The 22,440-nt window shown below is 34.8% G+C and overlaps 2 protein-coding genes across 3 annotated transcripts; both read right to left on the bottom strand.

Annotated features, from left to right (window-relative positions):
- Positions 1-26: 26 nt before the first annotated feature.
- On the bottom strand, positions 27-11,021 carry LOC112090490 (formin-like protein 1; the record flags this gene model as incomplete). Its single annotated transcript, XM_024161903.1, has 2 exons — positions 10,972-11,021; positions 27-1,327 (listed from the first exon to the last, which is right to left on the bottom strand). Coding segments are annotated over exons 1-2 (1,351 nt in total), but the record flags the coding sequence as incomplete, so codon positions are not given.
- Positions 11,022-11,964: 943 nt separating this feature from the next.
- Positions 11,965-15,956, bottom strand: LOC21396939 (mediator of RNA polymerase II transcription subunit 19a). Of its 2 annotated transcripts, XM_010092449.2 has the most exons (7): positions 15,475-15,956; positions 14,281-14,347; positions 13,789-14,078; positions 13,362-13,589; positions 13,046-13,105; positions 12,676-12,818; positions 11,965-12,508 (listed from the first exon to the last, which is right to left on the bottom strand). In XM_010092449.2, the coding sequence occupies exons 2-6, from the start codon at positions 14,309-14,311 to the stop codon at positions 12,768-12,770; spliced, it is 660 nt and encodes a 219-aa protein (XP_010090751.1). In that variant the 5' UTR covers positions 14,312-14,347; positions 15,475-15,956; the 3' UTR covers positions 11,965-12,508; positions 12,676-12,767. The 2 variants fall into 2 exon arrangements, with proteins under 2 accessions (XP_010090751.1, XP_024017669.1); XM_024161901.1 differs by lacking the exon at positions 11,965-12,508 and having other exon boundaries at positions 12,751-12,818; positions 13,051-13,105.
- Between the last annotated feature and the right edge of the window lie 6,484 nt (positions 15,957-22,440).

Genomic DNA, 22,440 nt, shown 5'->3' with positions numbered 1-22,440 from the left:
AAGGGATCCCCTTTGAGGATCCAAACCAAACGAAAATCCAACAGAATCATTCGAAATGATTGATTTTGCATCTGAGTTTTTCGGCGAATCTCGCTCCGGCGAGCGAGAAGGTGGAGACGGCGAAAAAACCTGCCACTTCCTTTCGGAAGCATTTGATGTTCTAGGAGATACTTCGCTGTGTCCCTGGAGAGCTCTCTCTGACGACGATGAAGATGACAAAGAGGGAGATTGCTTTGTAAGCGATGCTTCTGGAATCTTCTCCAAACCTCTCTCCGGTGAGGACGACGCCGAAGACTGTAAAGGAGATGGCCTAAATCCATCAAATGTACCTGTGTATCCTTTCAGAGCTCTATCTGGCGAAGAAGAAAGCGGAGATAACGAAGGAGACCGTACATTTTCATGGGAAACATTGGAAATCCGTGGTGAAACAACTGAATTCTTCTCTGAAACTTTCCCAGGAGAAGAAAAGGGTGAAATTACGGTCTTTTCATTAGCCATTTGTGGTTGTGGTGGTGGTGGTGGTGGTGGAGCCTGTAAATCTGAAGACACGGAAGACTTGAATTCTGCTCTTTTGGGACTAGAACACACAGGCGGAGAGTAGCTAATCGAGTGCGAACGATCAGGCGAAGCTGAACAAGACGATGTGCGCGAAGCTTCACTAGAACCACTGTTCCTTCCCTTGAAATTTTCGCCGGCCACGGCGGCGAAAGCTCTCCTCGAACCCGATCCAGTGCCAATTGAGCTATCTCGTCCGCCCAAAGACCCTCTCGGAGAGTAAAACTCTTCCTCTTCGTCGTCGGCAGTGGAATTCACTTCAGTACCGTTGTTGCCACTGTTAAGCCCCAAATTCTGCCGAGCAAGCGGCGGAAGCGGATGAAGCTCCGGCGACTCCATTTTCCGAGCGTCAAACCGGTCTTCGCGTTCGCCATTACTGCTCGGATTGACTCCTTCGTCGATCCTCCGCGAATCGACCAGAGTCCCCAGGTAGAGAAACTCGGAACTCGCGGCGGAGCCAGTCCGCAGCTTCTGCGCCCTAGTGTTAGTCCTCTCAGCATTGCTGGCCGGAAACAACCTACTGCTGTTCTCCGATCTGAAAGTCTTGTCTTCAGAGAGGTCGCTCCTCCGGCTGCGCCTCCGCCGGTAGAAGAAGACGGCAATGGCGAGAACAACGAGTGCGGAGACGACGGCGGCGATCGAGAGAGCAACAAGCTTGTGAGAGCTTGACTTCGGGGAAGAAGAATGGGGCAAGATGAGGGAGGGAAAGAGGCGAACGTCGCCGGAGAAGGCGGCGGCGGAGAAGCGACGAAGGAGGGGAAGAAAGGGGAATCTGTGGGAGTAGAAGGCGGGGAAGTGGAGAAAGGGTACTTGGGGTTAGGGTTAGGGCTGGGAGGCGGCAATGGAGGTTCCGAGGGAGGGAGGGAATCGAGGGGGACGTATGGCTGGGGGGGGATCCTTCGCCGAGGAGAAGGGGAAACGACAATGGATTCGAAGGACAATAAGACTAAAAAAGACAGAAGCCACGATAATGTGGTGAGCATTGTATTGTAGTTAGTAGCCTGGACTCCCCAGTTTGTGAGAGAGAGGGAGAGAGAGAAGGGAGTTTGTAGTAATGGCGAAGGATTTGGTAGGGACTGTTTGTTTTGCAGATTTAGAGAGAGAGAGAGAGAGATGTGTAAAAAGGTTGAATCTGGGGAGTGAAAAGTAGGATGATTTTGGAGTGAAAGTAGTATTTGATAAATCAAATGCTGCATCCAGCTAAGATTCTGCTGGTCGTACTCGTATCAGTGTTTTCGCTAAATTGTTGCTACTGCTACTTCCTTCCGGTGAACGACGACGACGACTTGGCATAACCCAAACTTTTCTGTTTTTTTATTCTTATTTTTCAATTATTTCTTAACTGTGTAAATTTCGGACATACCGGCTAAATTAGGCAATCTGTGTGAGCCAGATTCCATTTACATCCCCTAATTTTAGCTTCTGTTCTGCCCTTTTCTAATATATGAACTTTATTTTAGTACATGTTTTCAAACTAAATTTAATTAAAATCATATTATAAGGAAAAAATATATAAAACAAATAAGTATCACAAATTTTATTATTTAGAATAGACTTCTATTGATGTACTTTTTCTATCCAACTCCATTAATATATTTGGTTTGTTGAGTTTTATTCATAGCCTAATATAATGGATGATATATACGTATTTCCTAATTGTGTAAAGCATAGACATGCCCCGCTAATTAGGCAATCTGTGTGTCTCATAAATGCAATGAATTTTTTTTTTTATTTTCTTTGGTATGGCATTATTGATATTATTTTATTTAAAGTGGCTTTAATATTGGTCTCCTTGGACTTAGAGGAAGTTTTAGGCTCCGTTCATTTCACCAATTTAAATTTTATTACAGGAAAATGTTCTTAGAAATAATCACATTTATGAGTTGTGGTTGGGAGATTCATACCCCAATTCGAATCATGGTTCGTGGTTCGTTATAGTGTTTGCTCTCACAAAAAATACACGTAAATTGAAAATGATTTTAATTCATGAACCAAACGTCTTTTCTTTTTTACTATAATAAAAAAACTCTTACATAAAGTCACATCTCAACTCTAATTAAAAATTTAAATTAACGAACTAAATGGTAATTTGCATTGCCAACAAGGAGTGCATTCAGCGATTATTTTCTTTCCTATACTTGAAATAACAAAAAAAAAAAGAAGAATAAGAAGAAGAAAAAGATTGTCTTCTCTACTATTAAATTTAAATGCGGAAAAAGAAAGATGTACATATATAATTGAATTGCAATGCTTTTTGAAAATCAACTTTTTTGACTTCGTTCTGATAATAACCAATCATGATGGCATACATTTATAGTGTTATGATTTTCTCAAGATAATGTAGAATTTAATTCTTGTGATATTATAAAATACCCAACTTGAATTTTTCAGCTCAAATCAAATACGAATTTTTAGTTACTTTTACCTATGATTGCGCTAGAGATTTGACACTGCCTTTTTGGATTTTGCATGCTTAATCGATTCACGGATTTAGCTTTCTAGAGATAACATAATTCTAAAGTTTCTTTTCCTAATTTTCATGTCTGTTTTCGAGCTTAAAAAATGGTTAAAAAGATACATGCAATTCTAAACCATATTCCGTTGGACACCTTAGATCCGAAATACATGCTTTTATACACTAATGTATTTGTAGATTGTAAACAAATAATAGGAGACAAACTAATGAGGTAAAAAAAAGTATTTCATCTTGACATTTTCGTGTGTCATGTATATATATTTACATGTTGAATATTAAAATATATTGGAAGATGCAAGGACGTTTAGTTGGAGGATTCAAACCATGTGATTCGAACTATTTTCGATTTACGTGAATTTTTTGTGAGAGAAAATATTGTAGCGAACCACGAATCATGATTCGAATCAGGAAACGAATTCCTCTACCAAACATCCTCATCATCCAATCACGAAACTATTTATAGTTGAATGGGATACCTACCTACACTTATAGTTTTTGAAAATTTAATATTTACATTAAATTTTTTGAGAACAAAAAAAAAAACGTACAAAAAAAAATGTTCACTTTGCGGATTCGAGTTGAAATGTGACATTTTTTAAGAATTTTTTATTATAACAAAAAAAATTAAATGTGACATTTTTTAAAAAAATTTTACTGTAAAAATTAAAAATTAAAAATTTAAATTAATAAAATGAACAAAGTTAATAATTAAAATTTCTATCAACGTTTTTATTATTTTTGTCCTACGGTGGTCTGCAGACGAAATGTTATGACTCTACCATTGATGGTAGTATGAGGTTGATAAATTAAAGCCAAACGACACATTACCGACTTACCGTACAATTGTACAAAAAAATCAAACATAAAAATGAGAAATAGAAGCTTACGCGTGTGCTAAGTGACAAGGAGTAGGCGGGTGGCCTATCTCGGTAGTAGCATCAGCACTCCGACTGCGTTCGTGTCGTAGAAAACTTTATTGTCGTGTGGATGGCCACTTTGTGGTGTGTACTAATAAGTCTAAACCAAGAATATTGACCATACAAGAATCACCGACGCCTCATTTCCAACATTATTAGGGAGTTTATGCGGTAGATTAGGGTCAACTTTTAATTATTAAATTAAAATAAAATTACATAAAATAAATAATTTTTAATATAAATGTAAGTTAACTCTTTAATTTATATTTTTTTTATATTTAAAAAAATATATGTATATAGATGTTTAGATAAATTATTAGTGTCTTCTCATATTATATATATTTTCAAAGAAAATAAAAAAAAATATACATACATCGCTCTAATATCAAATTAAAGACAATTTCTATAAATATAATATGATAAAAATAAAAAAAACTACTAATAACTTAATTTTTTTAATCCTATTAAAGTAGCTCCTATGTGTTGGGATATAAATATCAGAAATAGTAGAAAATATGTCAATATAAAAAGTTTAAGAAAGTATATATGTTAATTTTTAGTTATAAAAATTAATAGGCTATAACTTGTCAAGTTATAGTTAATAATCAGATAAGTTATGAACAAACTTGTCAAGTTATGATTCATAATCAGACAAGTTATGGATAAAAATTATGAATTATGGACAATAACTTATCAAGTTATGGTTCATAATCAGACAAATTATAGATAAAAATAATAATTTAATCTATTTATTAACTTATATAAACTATTAACCTATTAATTTTAATTTATCTCAAATCTCAACATATTTTCCTCTTTCTTCCTGAAAATATTGCATGCACTTTCTTTTATATTATGGCCCTCAGGACTGCGTCGGTGGGCCCAACCAAGGACTATAGCGTTGTACTCACAAAACGTGGGTTTTCTATTTCTTTAGGGTACCCTATTCCCACCCACCAAAAAAATATTGATTCTTTTGTCTCTTCCGAGTGTCACCCAATAATCAATTCTAATTGTCCTTTCTTTTAATTTTTTTTTCTCATAGTTATGGATCTACAGTCTACACCATACAGAACCATCTACCCCTTTCTATATATGTGTATATATATTAAATACATCGTACCATATGCCCGTCCCAAATCTGTCAACGTTCGAGAAAATGATTGATTATTGTTTAAGCGTAAGATCCATAATTATGGTTCTCATATTCAATTATATATACCTTTATATTGATATTTTGATGATGACCATCTAAGGCTGAACTGCCTGCAATATGCATAGTATTAGTCGCATGTTTCAAGCCGACATCGGTACTCTAACTCTCCGTCTCTTATTGTTAAACTAAGGAGTTGTTTGATTAAGAGATTCGTACGTCGATTTAAATTATGATTCGTAATTTATTATAATATTTTTTTTTATAAAAAATTCACGTAAATTAAAAATAATTTTAATCTCATAATTTTAATTCATGAATTAAATGTCTCCTAACTTAATGTAGTCAAAATTTTGCATTGACTGAATGTAAATGTTTGTATTTACTATAGTGCTTCGTGGGCATTCGAGAAATAGAGCAGTAATAAACTCAGAATTAGTACTGGATTGTCACAACTTTCTACGTGTCATACTAATATTTATTTTTAATGAAAAAATAGGAATTATTAGTGTGATGTCACCCCATTCTCACTTTGATATATAAAAGAAATATCGAGTATATAATTGTATTGTTTATATTAACCAGACCAGGGAGGGATGGAGCCACATACAGTCGAGAATAGGCGATGATCATCTCAATTGGATTTTTCTTTCAATTTTATAAATGAAATCTGTTGTTTGCGCTCCTAAAATTCTAAAGTTCTAATTCACCCTCGCCACAAAACAGTCCAATCCATTTGTTGCTTATGGACCCTTACAACTTATTTTCTTGGTTTCATCTCTGAGTCAAGCAAGACTTTTTACGTTAGAACTGTCGAGATTTAAACCTGAGAACATTTTAAGAGGATGTTGAAAATAAAAATATACAAAAATATATCCTCACGTACTTAGTTTATTGTTTATCACTAGAGATTCACATGGGATGTTTTCTCCGCAATGAACTTAAATTTTTCAATAAAATTATGGGTAGTTTAAAGTGTATCTTAATAGGTTGGCTAGTCTAATTATTCAAAATACTATTAGATATATATATACATGATACATGGATCAGGTTATGGTCGAAAATTATAATATCCACACAAAAGCAAGTATAAAAAGAGTTGCGAGAAATCAAAATTTCACCTACCTTTCATTAATATTATACTGATATGTTAGTCTTTAGATGTCTTCTAAAAGGTAATTGAAAAAAGAGGGAAGAAATAGGCGCTCGCTAGTATATACTGTTTAAGGCAAGGGATAATGCCCAAGGTATTTACATATATTGATCTCAGCTTTTTGGGAGGATTTTATGGCAGACGGCTGGGGAATTTTGCAATGCCAAACATACATACATACATACATATGTATATATATATATATACACACACACAAAAGTTAAAGTTATATATATATATATATATTCTGTATTATTCTATAATGAAAATCATAAACAAAGACAACGATGTAATAACAAGAATAATAAAATAATGTACAACCTAACTTTATGAAATGGGAAGTGTAGCTTTCCATATCATGATCAAGAATTAACAAATGAAAAGAGACAAGCCGTTGGCAATAATATAGGGTGTGACATCGATCGGGGGCCAATTAAACGTCAAAATGAAAGAAAATATTAGAAGGTGCTTTTATAGATTGCTATAATATATTCTCCACAAGCTTATTTTTCAATTGGATGGTAGATAAAGTGTCCTATATCTCCAGATTACATGACCAATATATCGGAAAGAGCTGAAAATAATTAATTAGGGGACAAAAATGTACAAAGCAAGATTCAAAGGTTATTCTCAGGAAAAAAAATAAAAGATTCAAAAGGATAGTTAAATTGGAAATGGACTAGGGTTTTGGCTTGATTATTCAGTTTTTTTTTTTTCATTTCTTAAGGACGTATGATATGAACTAACCAACTAGGTAATTAAGAAGCTGCAAAAGCTACAAATATATATATATATATATATATATGCGTGTGTGTGTGTGTATTATAATGAACATTAATGGAGAAACCTGTTATTGCACATAATAATAAGAAACAAATCGTTTGTTTGTCCCTTTGCTCATGCATTAACATTTATTTTTATTTACTTCAAGTTGATTTTTGTTCGTGATTTTTGCAAAATCATTCTATGGAAGTACACGTATGTAAGGAGAAAAGGCAAAATAAAGAAAAACAACAGCTTTGTTGCAGTATTGTTTGCTAAAAAGTGGAAATAAAGAGTATGAAAGAAAAAAGAAAAGAAAAAAGAAGAGAAAGTCCCCACTCTCTCGGCATCTACGGACATGCAATGAAATCAAGAGATGATGTGCTAAGGTACGACGTAATTTAATTATCATGTAATTTTTAGTAATTTATACACTATATATAATGCGAGAAACGGTGATCAACTTTTAATGAAACATTGACAAGTTTAGCTATTAGTGATTTCTCGTAAGCACGTGTAATTATCCTCCAAATTATTAGACAAATAATACTAGTTAGAGACATGATCAACTTTAATTTCAACTTTTATATTAATTTTTGAGCTGCCTTTTTTTAATGGGAGATTTTTAAAATATTATCACATCAATTGATTGTATTTATTAATAAAAGGACGACAATTCAATAGTTGATACAAAAATTGAGATTAGACTGCAGATCTTTTGTTAATCTACCCGAGCTTTGATAAACAATATTACTATTCTCTTGATGAAAAAGATTTCAGATCCCACGTTATAGATAGCTCTCAGATTCACCAACACGATTTTTCAGGTTTATATGATTGTTATCAGTCTTTATTCTTCAGAACTTTAATTTCTTCTTTTTAGATGAAATAATTTCGGCCGATGATTCTTTAAGAATATTAAGCTTTACTAAGCGCTAAAGATTTTCAAAGTGGGGTTTCTCAGGAAAAAAAAAAAAAAAAAAAAAGGAGATTCATACCTTTTAAAAAAGCCACTAAAGCACTGAACCATTTTTGCTTTTACTGATCTCTTTCCTAATCTTTGGAGAGACGTCATTAAGAAATATTAATCTTCCCCGCCAAATTATAACGATATTACTCATTTAGGTGTCACTTTCTACCAAAATTTTCCATAAAATATTAGTCAAAAAAGGATGTATGGCTCGCTTTGGTCTCTAAATTATATATTGCAAGTTGCATGGTATATTCTAATTGCACTTATGGGATTCAATAAACAACAAGGTCGAGATAGAGATATAAGTGGAGATTTTTGTTATTGCTCCTCGCTATAAACTGAATAAAGAAGGAAAAGGGTAAAGTTAAATAACCATCCACTTCGGGCAGATCTTTTTCATATTCGGTATTTTTTTTCCCTTTTTATTAGTGATGAAGTACGTAGAGCGGAATTTGATAAGGACGAGTCGTTTAGTGGGAGTCAATCTAGCTAATTATGGTGTGCTGAGCCTTTTTTTAATCAGTTATCCTGTCCTTATTTATGGAAAACTGTAATATCAAATTCTAAAATTATCTATTTTCCAACTTTCTAGTTGAATTTGGCTTGTAATTTTTACGAGTACTGCATGATCAAGTAGGGTTTGAAGCCATGGTTACGTACCTTACACATAGCCCTACATTGTCCTTAAAAAACATTGTTTTTACCCCCTCGCTTTTGCTTTTGAGACCACATATTTACGCACTCGCGCACACACTTTCTAGGATGCCCATATAAGAAAGGATAAAAGGTGAAAGAAAGTCTATTTCCAAGAAAAAAATAGTAAAAAAAAAAGTATCCAAGGAAAGGGAAAAAAAAAGAAAAAAAAAAAAAAGAGCTGAAGCAAGTATCCTAGCAAGAACAAAAAACATAAAAACAAAGAACTTTAGTGGAAAAAAATCCATTTATTCGCAATTTTTTCTTATAAATGGCACATTCTTTGCAAACAAGGCAAGGAAAAAGACAAGAAGACAGGTTTTCTCAAAGGTTTTAGAAAGGGAATCTGGTTTAAACACAGAAACAACTGAGAATAGTGGGGGGAAAAAAAACATGTACAACAAGGCATTAATATTTTTCTGAAAGTAGTAGGACAGACCAAATCTTGGTTAAAACCACATAATAAACTGATCAAGTACGTATGGTTGTGGGAGTTTCACCTTATAGCTAGATCATGAGTTTTCCTTCCTAGGAACTTCTCAAAAGAGGACAATGATATTTACGTACCACATCGGCCGTATATACAGATATTTTGTAGCCTTTCAGTTCTTGTTATTTGAATAACTATTTTTTTTTTTTGAAAAAAAAAATCAATTTTTATGGTCTAATATGAAAAAGTAAGTTACCAGTAGAAGTAAGTTTCATCAATTATACATGATTTCTTATTTTAATGTGATTTTAATCAGATTTAACGTTAAGAAATATGCACTCTACAAGCGAGTATCCTACTGTGAAAGGCCAAAAGGAAAAGAAAGATGAACTAATTTTTCGATTGTTTCATCTCAAGGTCATGATCACCATTAAGTGAGTGGACCTATATAAGTTCTAGTGACAAAATTGGTAGTATCCTAATTATGCAAAAGGGAATGATTAACAATACTGTTTCTAACCTCTTTGATTATATATCCCGGCCTATGATGATTGAAATAATATTGACTCGTTTTGTAACACAATCAATTACTAACTAATTATTAATGATGTGGTGGGGGGGTCCTCATCATCTCTTCTCCTTACAAGGCCAAACTCTCTTCACATGGGAACAACTAAGAGTAGACTCCTTTTGTAACATTGTTTTTGGTTTTGGTTCCATTGTCTCGTTTGTCTTTACGTGCTTTCTAATTCTTACCATATGGTCTGCTTCCTACATCCGAGGCACACATCGCAAAGAAGTTGTATCAGTCGACGGATTTAATGTATTATATGCTACAAACAAGGTTCCAAAAATGGTAAGGTTGGCAAGAGCAGGAGAACCTTCGATCTGTGGTCCGTACTGAAATTCTCGTGGACCGTGCCAGAGAGGAAAAGATATAAAAACAAACAGAGAATACTACAAGGATGAGTGTTAGATTCTTTCAGAGCCAAAAACCATTGTTGGCTAAAATTTCTCCTTTAGTATTTTGTTGCATTTAAGAGCTAGCGACCATATAGGATCAGGTTTTTTTTTTTGTTGCAAATTTTAATCGGACAGTTTTTGCAAATATTCCTATTTTATAGGAACAATGCTAAAGGATACCATTGTTGATCAATTCCACACCTTAATAATAGGTGAGTTTCAAACAACACGCGTAATATCCCAAGTACTTATCATTTCATAAAGTACGAGTATAAACTATGAAGTACCCCTTGTTGACAGCTTAAATGCCGAAATATCGTGGTCCCCTAAATGAAAGAACTAAAGAAGCCTTGTGCAAATGCAATTGTCAAATGACGACGACGTTTAGCGACACTTAACATGTCACAACTCACTGTAGCCTCACCTGGTGAGGGGAGAGAATTGTCAGCAGACAAAACGTTCGGCCACAAAAAATCCTTTTCCATCTTTTTGGGCCATCACAACAATTCACAGCAGCTGAAAAAAAAAAGGAAAAAAAAAAAAGAAGAGCAGCTAATTTAACAGGCGGAATAAGATGGGCAAGGACAGTGTATGTTAACAAGTCTGTAATTGTAATGCATGCGTGTTAATATTAGCTACTCAATTACTATGTCATTAGCCATCAATGAGCTCTGCCGAAAAGCTTAATGATTACAACCTAACGGGCACCTAATACTGTTGGTGCCATGCCAACCCAAGGGCCACTACATCAGCGCATAATGTCCACCAAACAACGATCATAATTCCATCTTTAAAAATCGATCAATAAACACATCATTAAGGGCTCCTATTTGATTATTGGTTTCAAACCCACCTTCTCCATTTGCTTGCACTTCATAATAGCTTCATTTTAGTACCTTGCGATCCTTTGTAAGGAATATAATTCATGACTTATGCACCACGCCATCGGTTAGTCACCAACCAGTTTATGGAAGGTATGGTATTGGCTTTTCCTTACTTTTTTATTCGATTCTCGCTAGGGCACATTAAATTAGTATGAATCAAGTCAAAACCAAAATTTAAATTTAAGCCATAATTTGCCTTGAGAGCTGCGTTGCCAAAAACTTTTAAAAGAGCTGAACTCTTATAAAAGCCATACTATAACGCCTGGAATTTTAAGATCTATGTTGCCTTTATGGCAGTGAAAGGTGGCTCGCCACTTTTGCTTTTAGTAATAGTACCATGTTAGTTTTAGGTTTTTTTTTTTTTTTCCCTTCTTTTTTACCCTGAAATAGTACCATGTTAGTTATGAAGCAAAGCAAAGAAACCGAACTTTTGAGCCACTCAGAAAAAGGTCAAGGGAAAGGCCACAAAAATGAAGCAATACACAAAATAGAGAGCAATTTGGCGATTGATTTCTTGTCTGTCTTATTATAGAAAAAAGCAAGGCGTATAATTTTCAACCTTTATGGTAAAGATTCTTGATGTGCATTTTAAGGTAAGAAGGTGACCCTTTACCGCAGTTACATGGTACATCAGATAGTCATAGAGATGCTTTCCTTTCCCAAGCTGTACTCCGCAGGTGGTAACAAGTAACAACTCAGCCTCATAAACGTACTACTCATATTATTTACACCAAAAGAAGAAAAAAAAAAACCCCTCGTAAACGATACTCCCAATAAGCACAGACCAATAGACTCGCCAATGTGCAAAGAAGCTCAAACCCTAAATTTGGGGTTGGGTGGCTCTTTTATATTTTTATTTTTTTCCAACAAAAAAAAAAGGCGTCAACCCAAGTTAAACTACATCACAAAGTAAGGTACACAAATATGTAACCATGAGAATACTCTAAACTCTATCCTCAAACAAAAGATCTTGCAATAATGGGAATCTTCCATCTCTTGGTTTTGTATTATCATTAGAGCTGAAAACTTTAATGGGAAGACCCAACCCCCCAGTAAAACGCAAAAATTAAATAAGAAGAAAAATAAAGAGCCGAGATTTACATTACAGTCCTTCTGAAATCTAACTAGCAAAATTTTGGAACGTTTTCAAGGACCTCTGGGTTAAAACCCAAATCAACAAAAAGCCCTTTTAGCAACTACAATTTTTCATTGATACAACAGAAAAAAGGGGGGGAAAATGGGGAACGCAAACCCTTCTTCACCTATTCTCCCTACAACTGAAGACTCTAACTCTAAAAATGAGTTAATATGACTGAAAATCTAACAGGGGAAAAAAATAAGCGATCAAATATTAACTTGTGTACATGACATAAAGCGACCACAGAAGTAAAGATCAGAGTTCCTTCCATTACGAGCATTCATATAAGACGATTGTTATTATACAAAAGGGGAAGAAAAAGTTCATTTTCACTTAACTTTTACCTTGACTCCACATATTTCTCAAGAGGTGAATTCACCTCCCCAATCTTTAGTCAGTTCAAAAGCTAGTCTGCGTGAAATGCAAGAGGCATAATGTTATTATGAATCATTGAAAAGCCATGATGATGAAACAAGTTTAGTCGACTGACCCAACCAAATAAACAACGATTGCTTTCCTTTGTATGCACAATCTAATAAAACTTAATTAAAAAAAGGGCAAGGGACATGGGTTTGTACCTCAAGCAATTTCATACGTCAAATAATAGACCCCTCCAAACTCTAAACGACAAGCAACGAGGAAAACAAAACAAGGTTTGGATGCCACGATTTCAGCCTGCTACCTTAATTGCACCCATTTCGTCAATTTTTGAGCTCTTATGCTGAAACAGTAAACAGAGACTGTATCAGCTCAAGTAGAGACTGAAAATATAACTTGTAACAATAGACATGAAAATCAAATGAAAAGGAATAAGGTCGAAAAGAACTCCAATAAGATCTCAGAAAAGTATAACTTGTAATAATAGACACAAGAACCAAATGAAAAGGAATAAGGTTGGAAAGAACACCAATAAGATCTCAGAAAAGAAAGATATCGTATCTGTATTACCTTACTTTTTTTGTGCCTGTGAACATCATTAATATCTTCATCTCCTTCATGCTTCCTTTTCTGCAAATACATGAAACGGAAATGCTTAGTTTGCGTAACAGAAAATAACTGATCAGTTTATTTGTCCAGTTGGCTTCCTCCACTCCATTAAAACAAATAACCTCATTTTAAGTTCAAGCAATATGATCTGTTCCTTGAACAAGGATTATCATGTATATATGCATAACGGCTCTACAAAAACATGGAATTAAATTTCTTCTTTTTGCCAAAAAAGCTGCCCAAGAAATGCAAGATAGCTTCAGAGTGTTTCCCAAACCTTTTCATGGTGTTTCTTTGTGTGGTCAGCACCAGAATCATGATGTCCACTTTTATCCTTCTTCTTATCCTTGTCTTTATCTTTACTACGATCCTTATGATGGTGCTTGTGCTTCTTATGCTCTTTATCTTTTTCCTTATCCCTGTCCTTGTGCTTTTTATGTTTCCTCTCCTTGTCCTTGAACTCACTCTTTGACTTCCCTGCAATAGTCAGAATTCCCTTCTCTGCCTGAAGGAAAAAAAGTGAAATTAATGAGTGTTTTATGAAAAAGATAATGCATTGTAGCTCTATACTATGGAAAGGATATTTAACGTAAATCTATTAGAGTGTGAGAGAAGAAAAGACAGCAAGATCTGTTTTCCAGCATGAGAAAACAATAACATAGTTACTGAAACAGACGTAGCATTCAAGGCAACAAATATCTTACTGGTGGCAAATCAATGGGGCCAGTTTCCCTAAGTTGGAAGGCCTCTTGAAGAATATCTAGGTCAAATGGCTGTATGCGAGCATTAGTATCTCTTGAATACGATGTATTCTGAATAAGTTGATCCAATTGCATTCCTTCTCCTTTCCTGATTTCCGTATCTCCCACCACATTGTGAAGATAGTGTGTGTCAGCAATTGCCAAAGGAAGTGACCGCTTGCAGAAAAAATCATGGTGGGCTAGCAATTTGTAGTGACTTATAAGATCAACAGCACCAGTCAGCTCCCTTGGTCCTAGAATAAATTAGGAGAGCATCTTAAAACTACGAGCACCGTGCATAATAGCATATAGAGAAATAGATCCAACTTCAACACAAAACATAAAGAAATATGAAGAAACCTTTATGCCTACTAAAAATAACTTGAATATATATAAAACCAACAAAAAGATATCATGAGAACCATAGAATGAATATAAATACAACAAACATTTTACCTCTTCCAAACTTCTTGATTTCAGGATCCATTAGTCAATATCTCATGAAATGGCGTGCTGTTAACACCTGCAGTTTCAAGACAAAGAAAAGAAAAAAGTAGTTTTGACAGCAATCAAGCATCAATAATTGAAAAGTTGAGAAAGGATACTTGATATATCAAGAACATTTTATACTTAGGTCTCTACTTAATTCTTTTTCCACTAATTAATAGATCATAACGTAAAGAAGGAGAAAGGAAGTTCAAACTGCACAAGAAGAAAAATAACAGCATGCCTTTTGTGATGCAATCATGCAAGATCATACATGTTTGTTTAGTATAAATCTCCAAATACCTATGCCTACAATTTCTACAAGTGAATCACATTATAAGTCTATGACCTCATAATTGATAAGGGACATCTTGATGGCAACCCAAACATTCATGCAGCGTACATCATACAAAGGTTGGATATGAGATTCCGACCAAGACCAAAAGCCAGAGGTAGATTGCTGGTCGACAGGGCAGCCAACCTTTATTTATTCGATATTATTAGCAATATGCTGATTCTCAAAACGAAGCCACATAATGGAGATGGAAATAGCTAAAAGTTAAGATCCATAAAACATTAATTGATATTACACTCCTGGGAAAAGCCTTTCCCACTTCAAGGAGTAATATATTTTTAACGTTTAAACACGAACTCATTGCTAATCAATCAAAGCTCTTGACCTGTTCCAAGTTCCCATAATGTACTAATATGTGTACTATAGCTACAAGGCTCTAGTGCAACGACAATTTGAATTAACAGAAGCACTAGTTAGCTAATTCTTTCTTATCCCATAAAGATTTCTATTACGGGAACATATTATCTCCAATCTCTGAATTATCAGACCTTAACCATTGAATCTTCTTTTTTACCCGAAATTTGACCCTAAAGAGAATCCATTTTGTAAGCATAGTTCAAAAAAACTTAACCCCATGAAAATTCGTAAAATCAAAAGACAGAGAAACGAATCTACAAAGAAATCAAAGAACTTCCCACAAAACCAGAAGGTAAACTCGTACGACAAAAGTTGTTAACTTTGACCAAATATTTGACATTACGAAGGAAAAAAAATTCTCATGGTCATTCTAAAAGCGATAAACATCATATTCAACCAAAATTGGAAAATAAATCCAGAAATAGAAGGAAAAATAGAGCTAAAGCGCACACCTTTGACATGGATCCTCAAATTCACTTCCCTCACTGCTTCAGATCACGAGGACAAAACGGTAAAATTCCAGCTCCCGCTTCGTCTTCGTTCCTCTTTCTTGGCAAACGGGTTTACTCCCAGACTTCAACTCGCTATCGAAATCAATTCCCGACGAAAATGAGCAGCGAAAACCGATAAACTCCGACAAATCAGAACGCTCGCCTATGGACGCGCAGATTCCGGCGACGAATTTGACCCACCCGCGAATCGAGAAAGTTCTTCTCCAAAACGAAATTCTTCGCGCGCGAGATTTTCCGGCGAAGAAATTTGCCGGAATTGGAAGGCCGGAGAGGAATCTCGGAGGAATCGTAGACGTGATTCGCAGATCGAAGAAGATTCTAGATGGTTTCGCAGTGAGGGAGAATGGAAGGAACTAGGGTTTGGACTTTTGGAAAGAGGGGTTTCGGTTTTCTCTGCCTCTCTCTGCTGGTCTCTCTTTTTTGTCCCTCTTTCTCTCCTTTCTGGGGTTTTATAATTTTATAATTATTTGTGTGTTTTTTTAATTTTTAATTTAATTAATTTTTGTTTTTAACTGTGTGTGGGGTTTTATGAATGCGTGTGATTCCACGCTCTTTGTAAAGTCATATTCTTTCATTGGGTATATAGCCAAGCATTCTTGTTATGCTAGTAGTAGTGCATCAACCAACACCAACCGTTCGCGAAGCCCAAATTGGGAAACAGAAATATTTGTCGCCGGTTTCGTACGCCGGACACTCGCCTAGTCATTGCCAATCAGGCTTTTTTTTTTTATTTTTTTTTTCACTACATATTTTAAGAGTTCATTTTAAGAATTTTTTCTTTCAACACATTTTGATTAAGAGTGGCAATTCGTGTCACGTGTCGTGTTTTGATCTTTTTTTTTAATTTGCAGTCAACCTAAACACGACCCGTAACACGAAATTTTTTAAAAACCGCAACACAAACACGACACGACCACTTTACGAGTTGACACGACACGACTCGAAAATGACCCGTGACACGAAATTGACCCGTGAACCCAAAATTGACACGAAAATTGTATATTTTTATTTAGTTTTTTACATATTTAAAATAACTTAAAATTCATAACACACTAAATTACAATAACATCCATTGAAATTAAGCAAATAATAGTATAAGATTTTGAGTATAACTATCATGATATCACAAGTTTATAATAAAATTTAAAATATGCCATGAAAAATATATGTATTTTTTAGGTTTTTACGAGTTTCGTGTCGTGTTCGGGTTAGGCGGGTCCAACCCAAAATTGACCCGTGTTTTTCGTGTCAATTTCAGGTCAATCTAATTCTGACCCGAACTTCTTTTTTCTCAACCCTAACCCGCAAAATTCGTGTCGTTTTCGAGTCGTGTCGTCGTGACGTGACCCATATTGCCGGCCCTAATTTTAATTTATCTAATTCTGTCATTTTCCCTAAAAAAATTATCAACTTTGTTTGTCATAAAGTATTTCTTTTTCAGGATGTAAAAATATATAATTAAAAAGTAAAATTATATTGATACTCTTGTTATAGGAAAACATCTCGTTAATATTATGTGTTTTTAATAATATTAAATGGTACATTCACTCTAAAAAAAAAAAATGTTCTTTCAGTAACTTCACAATGATTTTTGAAAAGTACAATGTTTAAACTGCCTTTGTTATTAAATAAATATAAACTAAGGACTTTAAAAATATTTTCTAAAAACATTTTAACTTATTGTAATTTTTAATTTCTTAATTTTTTTAAAGTATTTTCATATTTTTTTAAAAAATTATTAGTTTGTTGTGAATTAATTGGAAGGGTAGAATATATATTTTATGTCTCACAAATAGTGTCATAATAGCGAAAGAATATTTATTTAAAAGTGAAGATATTATTTTAATAATATTAAAAACACAAGTACCAAGATAGGTAGAATGTTAAAATGATTTTATCCTCCTTGATCATTTATCTTTTGAGTTTTAAGCCTTTGCATATTCTCTGGAGATCGCGTAATGAGTGGAGTATGACTCTTTCTTTATCCATGAGAATGAATTTTCATTTTTCTTATACATATCGGATGTGCCGATAAATTTGCTAAGTTTTGGTGTATTATAACTGTCACAACATTCCTAGGCCCTCAAATATATAGGCTACACGTGTCCTTGTACAGCTAGCATTCCTCTGTCATTTCCTTTTCATTTAGATTCTACATGAATGTAACGTTGTACATTGTAAAGCAGAGCAATAAATCATTCTAAAGGTTTTAAAGAATTCCTACTTCTTACATGGTATCAGAGCTTTTGCTCTAAACCTTTCTAAAAATGGCCAACCTCAACCCAGATACCAAAACCTTCCTCAAAATGAACCAAATCAACAGCCTCAGAATGAACCAAACCAACAGCCACAAGAAAATCCCATTGTCCCTGTTGTTGTGCAGCAATTCCAGCTTATTTAACCTCAAAACTAAGCTATTTCCATTCGCTTGACTGAGACAAACTACCTACTCTGGAGGAAACAATTTATGGTTGCAGCTCGAGGTTATGGCCTAGCGGGTTGTCTTCTTGGAATCTACCCACGTCCTTTATAATTTCTCATCGGTTTAAATGGGTTACCGGGGCCTACTGACCCTGCCTTCATTTTATGGCAGAGGCAAGACCAACTGCTGGCCTCTTGGCTTCTCTCCTCCATTACTGAAGTTGTTCTTGTTAATATGGTGGGGAATGACACATCGAGTGAACTTTGGAGCACACTTGAGAGAACTTTGTTGGACTTTAATCCTTATTCATATTCTAAGAATTATCACACCAAATTATTAAGAAAATAGATTAGAATAAATACATGTCTCCATTGATGCAGTCTTAATCTCCAGTAAAATTCAACAACGAACATGTTGAGTTATTGTCTTCTTCAGTCAAATCACCAGATTCTTGAAGGAGTGTTCTCTCTCTAAATGGAGAAAAGGGAAAACGGCTGAATAATTTAACGTATTGGAGTCCATAACTTAAGTTTCTATATATATTGTTCTATTAAGCTTCCATTAAACCTAATTGGGTCAATAATAGGTATCCACCCATTTAGTCCATACCTAGTTAGGAGATTATTTGAGTTCTTCATAATTAGACCACTTAATTAGTCTAATTAATTAAATAACGTTAATATAATTGTTATAAATAGGTGGTCCATAATTATTATTAGGAAACATAATTTCCTAACAAACTTTTGCCATTCAACCTCAGGCCAAGATAGCAGTATAAGTTGCAGCTTCAAACTCTTAAGAAGGGAAGCATGTCAATGCACGAGTATATCTGGAATAAGCATCTCATGCACATCTGCCCTTAAAATTCTGGGATGATTCGTTTTCTTCAGCTGTGTATCTAATTAACAGGCTTCCAACAAAGGTTCTCGAGCACAGAAGTGGCATGAGGTTTTTTACAAGGTAAAACTAAATTACTCTTAACTCAAGGTTTTTGGTTGTACTGTTTATCCTTATATTAGACCATATAATGCTCATAAATTGCGGTTCATATCTGTTCCTTGCACTTTTTTAAGATATAGCACTCAGTACAAAGGATATAAGTACCTTGCTCCTAATGGCAGAATTTACATGTCAAGACACTATTTTTTATGAAAAATCATTTTCTTTTAGTCATAAAAATGATCAAACTAATCCTGTTCTTTATCAAGAATTTCTTAATTGTAGTGCTCTTGTCATTCCTACAATTTAGCCCCCACAAACCAGAAATAAAACAGATCAGTCATTCACTGAAACACCAGAAACAAATAATCATGTCTCTCAACCTGTTCAAATCAACATCACCCCAAATTCACCACCCTCTCGCACGTCACACACACCAATCCTAGAATCTAGTCATAATCTACTTTCCTCTCTGAGTCATACAGTAAATCCAAACATGTCAGTCCCATGTGAACCTATTCAAATTGCCTATGATTCAGCAATTCCTCGTGCCATAAAACGTACATACCGAAGAAGAGACAAGCAGGCCGAAAATACTTATTCAATGACCACAAGAGCCAAAGATGGCATTCAAAAACCTAAGGTGTGGAATATGGAAGTCATTGAGGAGTCAGAACCAAATTCTCTTGAAGAAGCTTTGCTTTCTCCCAAATGGAAACAAGCAATGAATGAAGAGTTTCAGGCTCTTGTAAGAAATGGAACTTGGTCAATAGTTCCCACTCCTCAAAACAGGAAGTTGGCTGATTGTAAATGGCACACTAGAAGAGGATGTGTACATGAGCCAACCTCCCAAATTTGATATTCCTAGTAATACTCCAATGGCCTGCAAATTACACAAGGATTTGTACGGCCTTAAGCAGGCCCCGCGTGTGTGGTTTGATAGATTAAATGGGACTCTCTGCAAGCTCGGTTTTCCGTCTTCAACGGTTGATAAGTATCTTTTTCTCAAAATCACTCCTAAGTCTAGTCTCTACATTCTAGTATATGTGGACGATATAATTATCACTGGAAGCAGTGAAAGTGAAGTTCAAAAACTAATTCAACTGCCCAACAAGGCATTCTCTCTAAAGTATTTGGGTGAACTAGACTACATTCTGGGAATTGAAGTAACAAAAACTGTAGATGGTCTTCTTCTAACTCAGATGAAATACATTTCAGATATATTGAAGACGGTTCAAATGGAAAATGCCAATTCTCTTCCTACTCCAATGATCACGGGCCAGAGGCTTACTGCTCATGAAGGAGATCCATTTGATGATGGTAAACTACATAGAAGCACAGTTAAAGGTCTACACAGCATGCAACAATTACCAGACCAGACACTGCATACTCTGTAAGCAGAGTCAGTCAGTTTATGCAATCTCCATTAAACTTGCACTGGAAGGCAGTAAAACGAATATTGCGCTATCTTAAAGGAACAATCACATATGGGCTGAAGCTTTCAAGGTCAAATCAGCTTAATCTCACAAGTTACTCTGACTCCGATTGGGCCACGGGTCCAGATGATCGACGATCAACATTTGGTTTTTGCGTTTATTTGGGAAACAATCTGATAACTTGGTGTTCAAAGAAGCAAACCACAATTTCCAGGTCAAGCACAGAAGCAGAATATAGAAGCTTGGCAAGTGCTACATTAGAAGTCCTGTGGTTAATGTCACTTCTAAAGGAATTACAGATTCACTCGAACATATCTCCGATTATCTAGGTAGACAATTTGAGCACAGTCTCACTATCAGCCAATCCTGTGTTACATTCCAAAACTAAGCATATCGAGTTTGACTTATACTTCCTTCGAGACAAAGTTTTAAACAAAACAATTGTTGTACATCATGTTCCAGCAATAGAGAAAAAAGCATACATTCTCGCAAAAGCTCTATCAGCAAGATTCTTCAGTTACTTGAGAAGCAAGTTGGGGATCACATCTTCACAGGCTGTCGAATTGGGAGAGAATGTTAGAAGATGAGACCAAAACGACACTCATGCCTTGCGTTTCATTTCAGTGGTGCCCAAGCTAAGAGCCTTTTGTCCTTTTGGCTCATCTGGCAATTCTCCAGCCGCTAAGAATATTTTCGTTATAGGATCTTATCCATTGTCATTGAAATGTCTGTTTTTTAACCGGGTGTCACAGTGTTGTAACACTGATGACAGATACATGTAGATAGATATATTTTTTCTTTAATTCAGCAGCAACAAATTATAAATGCAGAAAAATTAACATAAATATAAAAGACACAAAAAATTGATATCACAGTTCGATGCGCACACCTACATCTGCGGGGCCACGCCTAAACAGTGAACAATCCACTAAGCTCAAAGGATTACAAACACCAATTAGACTTATACACAAAGACTCCTTCCTTTATGTTGTCACCGCTGTGTAGAATCTTCTTAGAGGCCTTATCCAGCGAGCACCACTTGTCTTTGAAGGCTTTCTCCTGAAAGCAATACGTCATCCTCCTAAAGAACCACATTTTTCTATTTTCTCTTAAAAAACATCAAAACAGCTTTTTGTTGTAAAATATTTCATTCAAAGCTCACTCTCACATACTTTTTCTGAAAAATATATCTCTAAAAACCATGCCACATAATATGGCCTTGAATTGCTTTTAAAACCATAAAAGACACAAGTCAACTTTTTCTCTTCCAAGCCACACCTTCACGTACACACACAAACGAATATATAGCAAGAGTACTCTCCAAAATAATCTCCACATTATCTCAACTCCTTCACGTGCATGTGCTCACCATAATCTCAAATCCCACACCCAAAACCGATTTGATCTCAATCAAACCATAATATTAATTTTAAACAACTCGTTTAATTCAATCCGAATTTTCACTTGATTTACGTAACATCCACCTCTTGGCATTATATATTATTCCATAAGCGGATCAATCTTTCAATCTCAAATCAAAGTTCCATGATTTTGTGCAACAATCATATCTCCTCAAATCTTTACAAATATCTTCACAAATGACTCTGAAATAAACTTGCCCAATTCTACTTTCTATTTCCAAAAACTTTCTAAATTCGAAGCAATTAGTAGAATAAAATTGTCACAAAATCTGATTGTATCAATCATAAACTTAACATTGTTTTTAAATTTTGTACAACCTAATTTCAAAATATGCCAACTAATAAAATCATAACAATAATCATTAGTGTATTATAACTGTCAGCAACATTCTTAGGCCCTCAAATATATAGGTTACACTTGTCCTTGTACAACTAGCATTCTTGTCCTTGTACAACTAGCCCTGTCTTTTCCCTTTCATTTAGATTCTATATAAATGTAACCTTGTACATTGTAAAGCTGAGCAATAAATCATACTGCTTTTGTTACGGTTTTATTGTCCTAATTTTTTAGAGTACTATGTATATAGAAATTATATATTTATTATTTTATAAATTTACTTGATTTTGTAATGGTTGTAGCTTTATCTTTTAATTTTTGTTCTTTAATAACATGAGTCTTATTTGAGGT

Source organism: Morus notabilis, unplaced genomic scaffold (genome assembly GCF_000414095.1).
Source record: "Morus notabilis unplaced genomic scaffold, ASM41409v2 Scaffold338, whole genome shotgun sequence".
Lineage (NCBI taxonomy): Eukaryota > Viridiplantae > Streptophyta > Magnoliopsida > Rosales > Moraceae > Morus > Morus notabilis.
This window is presented reverse-complemented; position numbering and strand designations above follow the sequence as displayed.

Bases quoted from the DNA above. Each gene is read 5' to 3' on its own strand.
- LOC21396939 (XM_010092449.2), bottom strand. From the start codon at position 14,311: ATGGATCCTGAAATCAAGAAGTTTGGAAGAG. The intron at 14,079-14,280 runs GTAAAATGTTTG...AATTTATTCTAG, and splicing joins AATCAAGAAGTTTGGAAGAG to GACCAAGGGAGCTGACTGGT. The intron at 12,819-13,045 runs GTAATACAGATA...TTACTGTTTCAG, and splicing joins ACAGGCACAAAAAAAGTAAG to CATAAGAGCTCAAAAATTGA.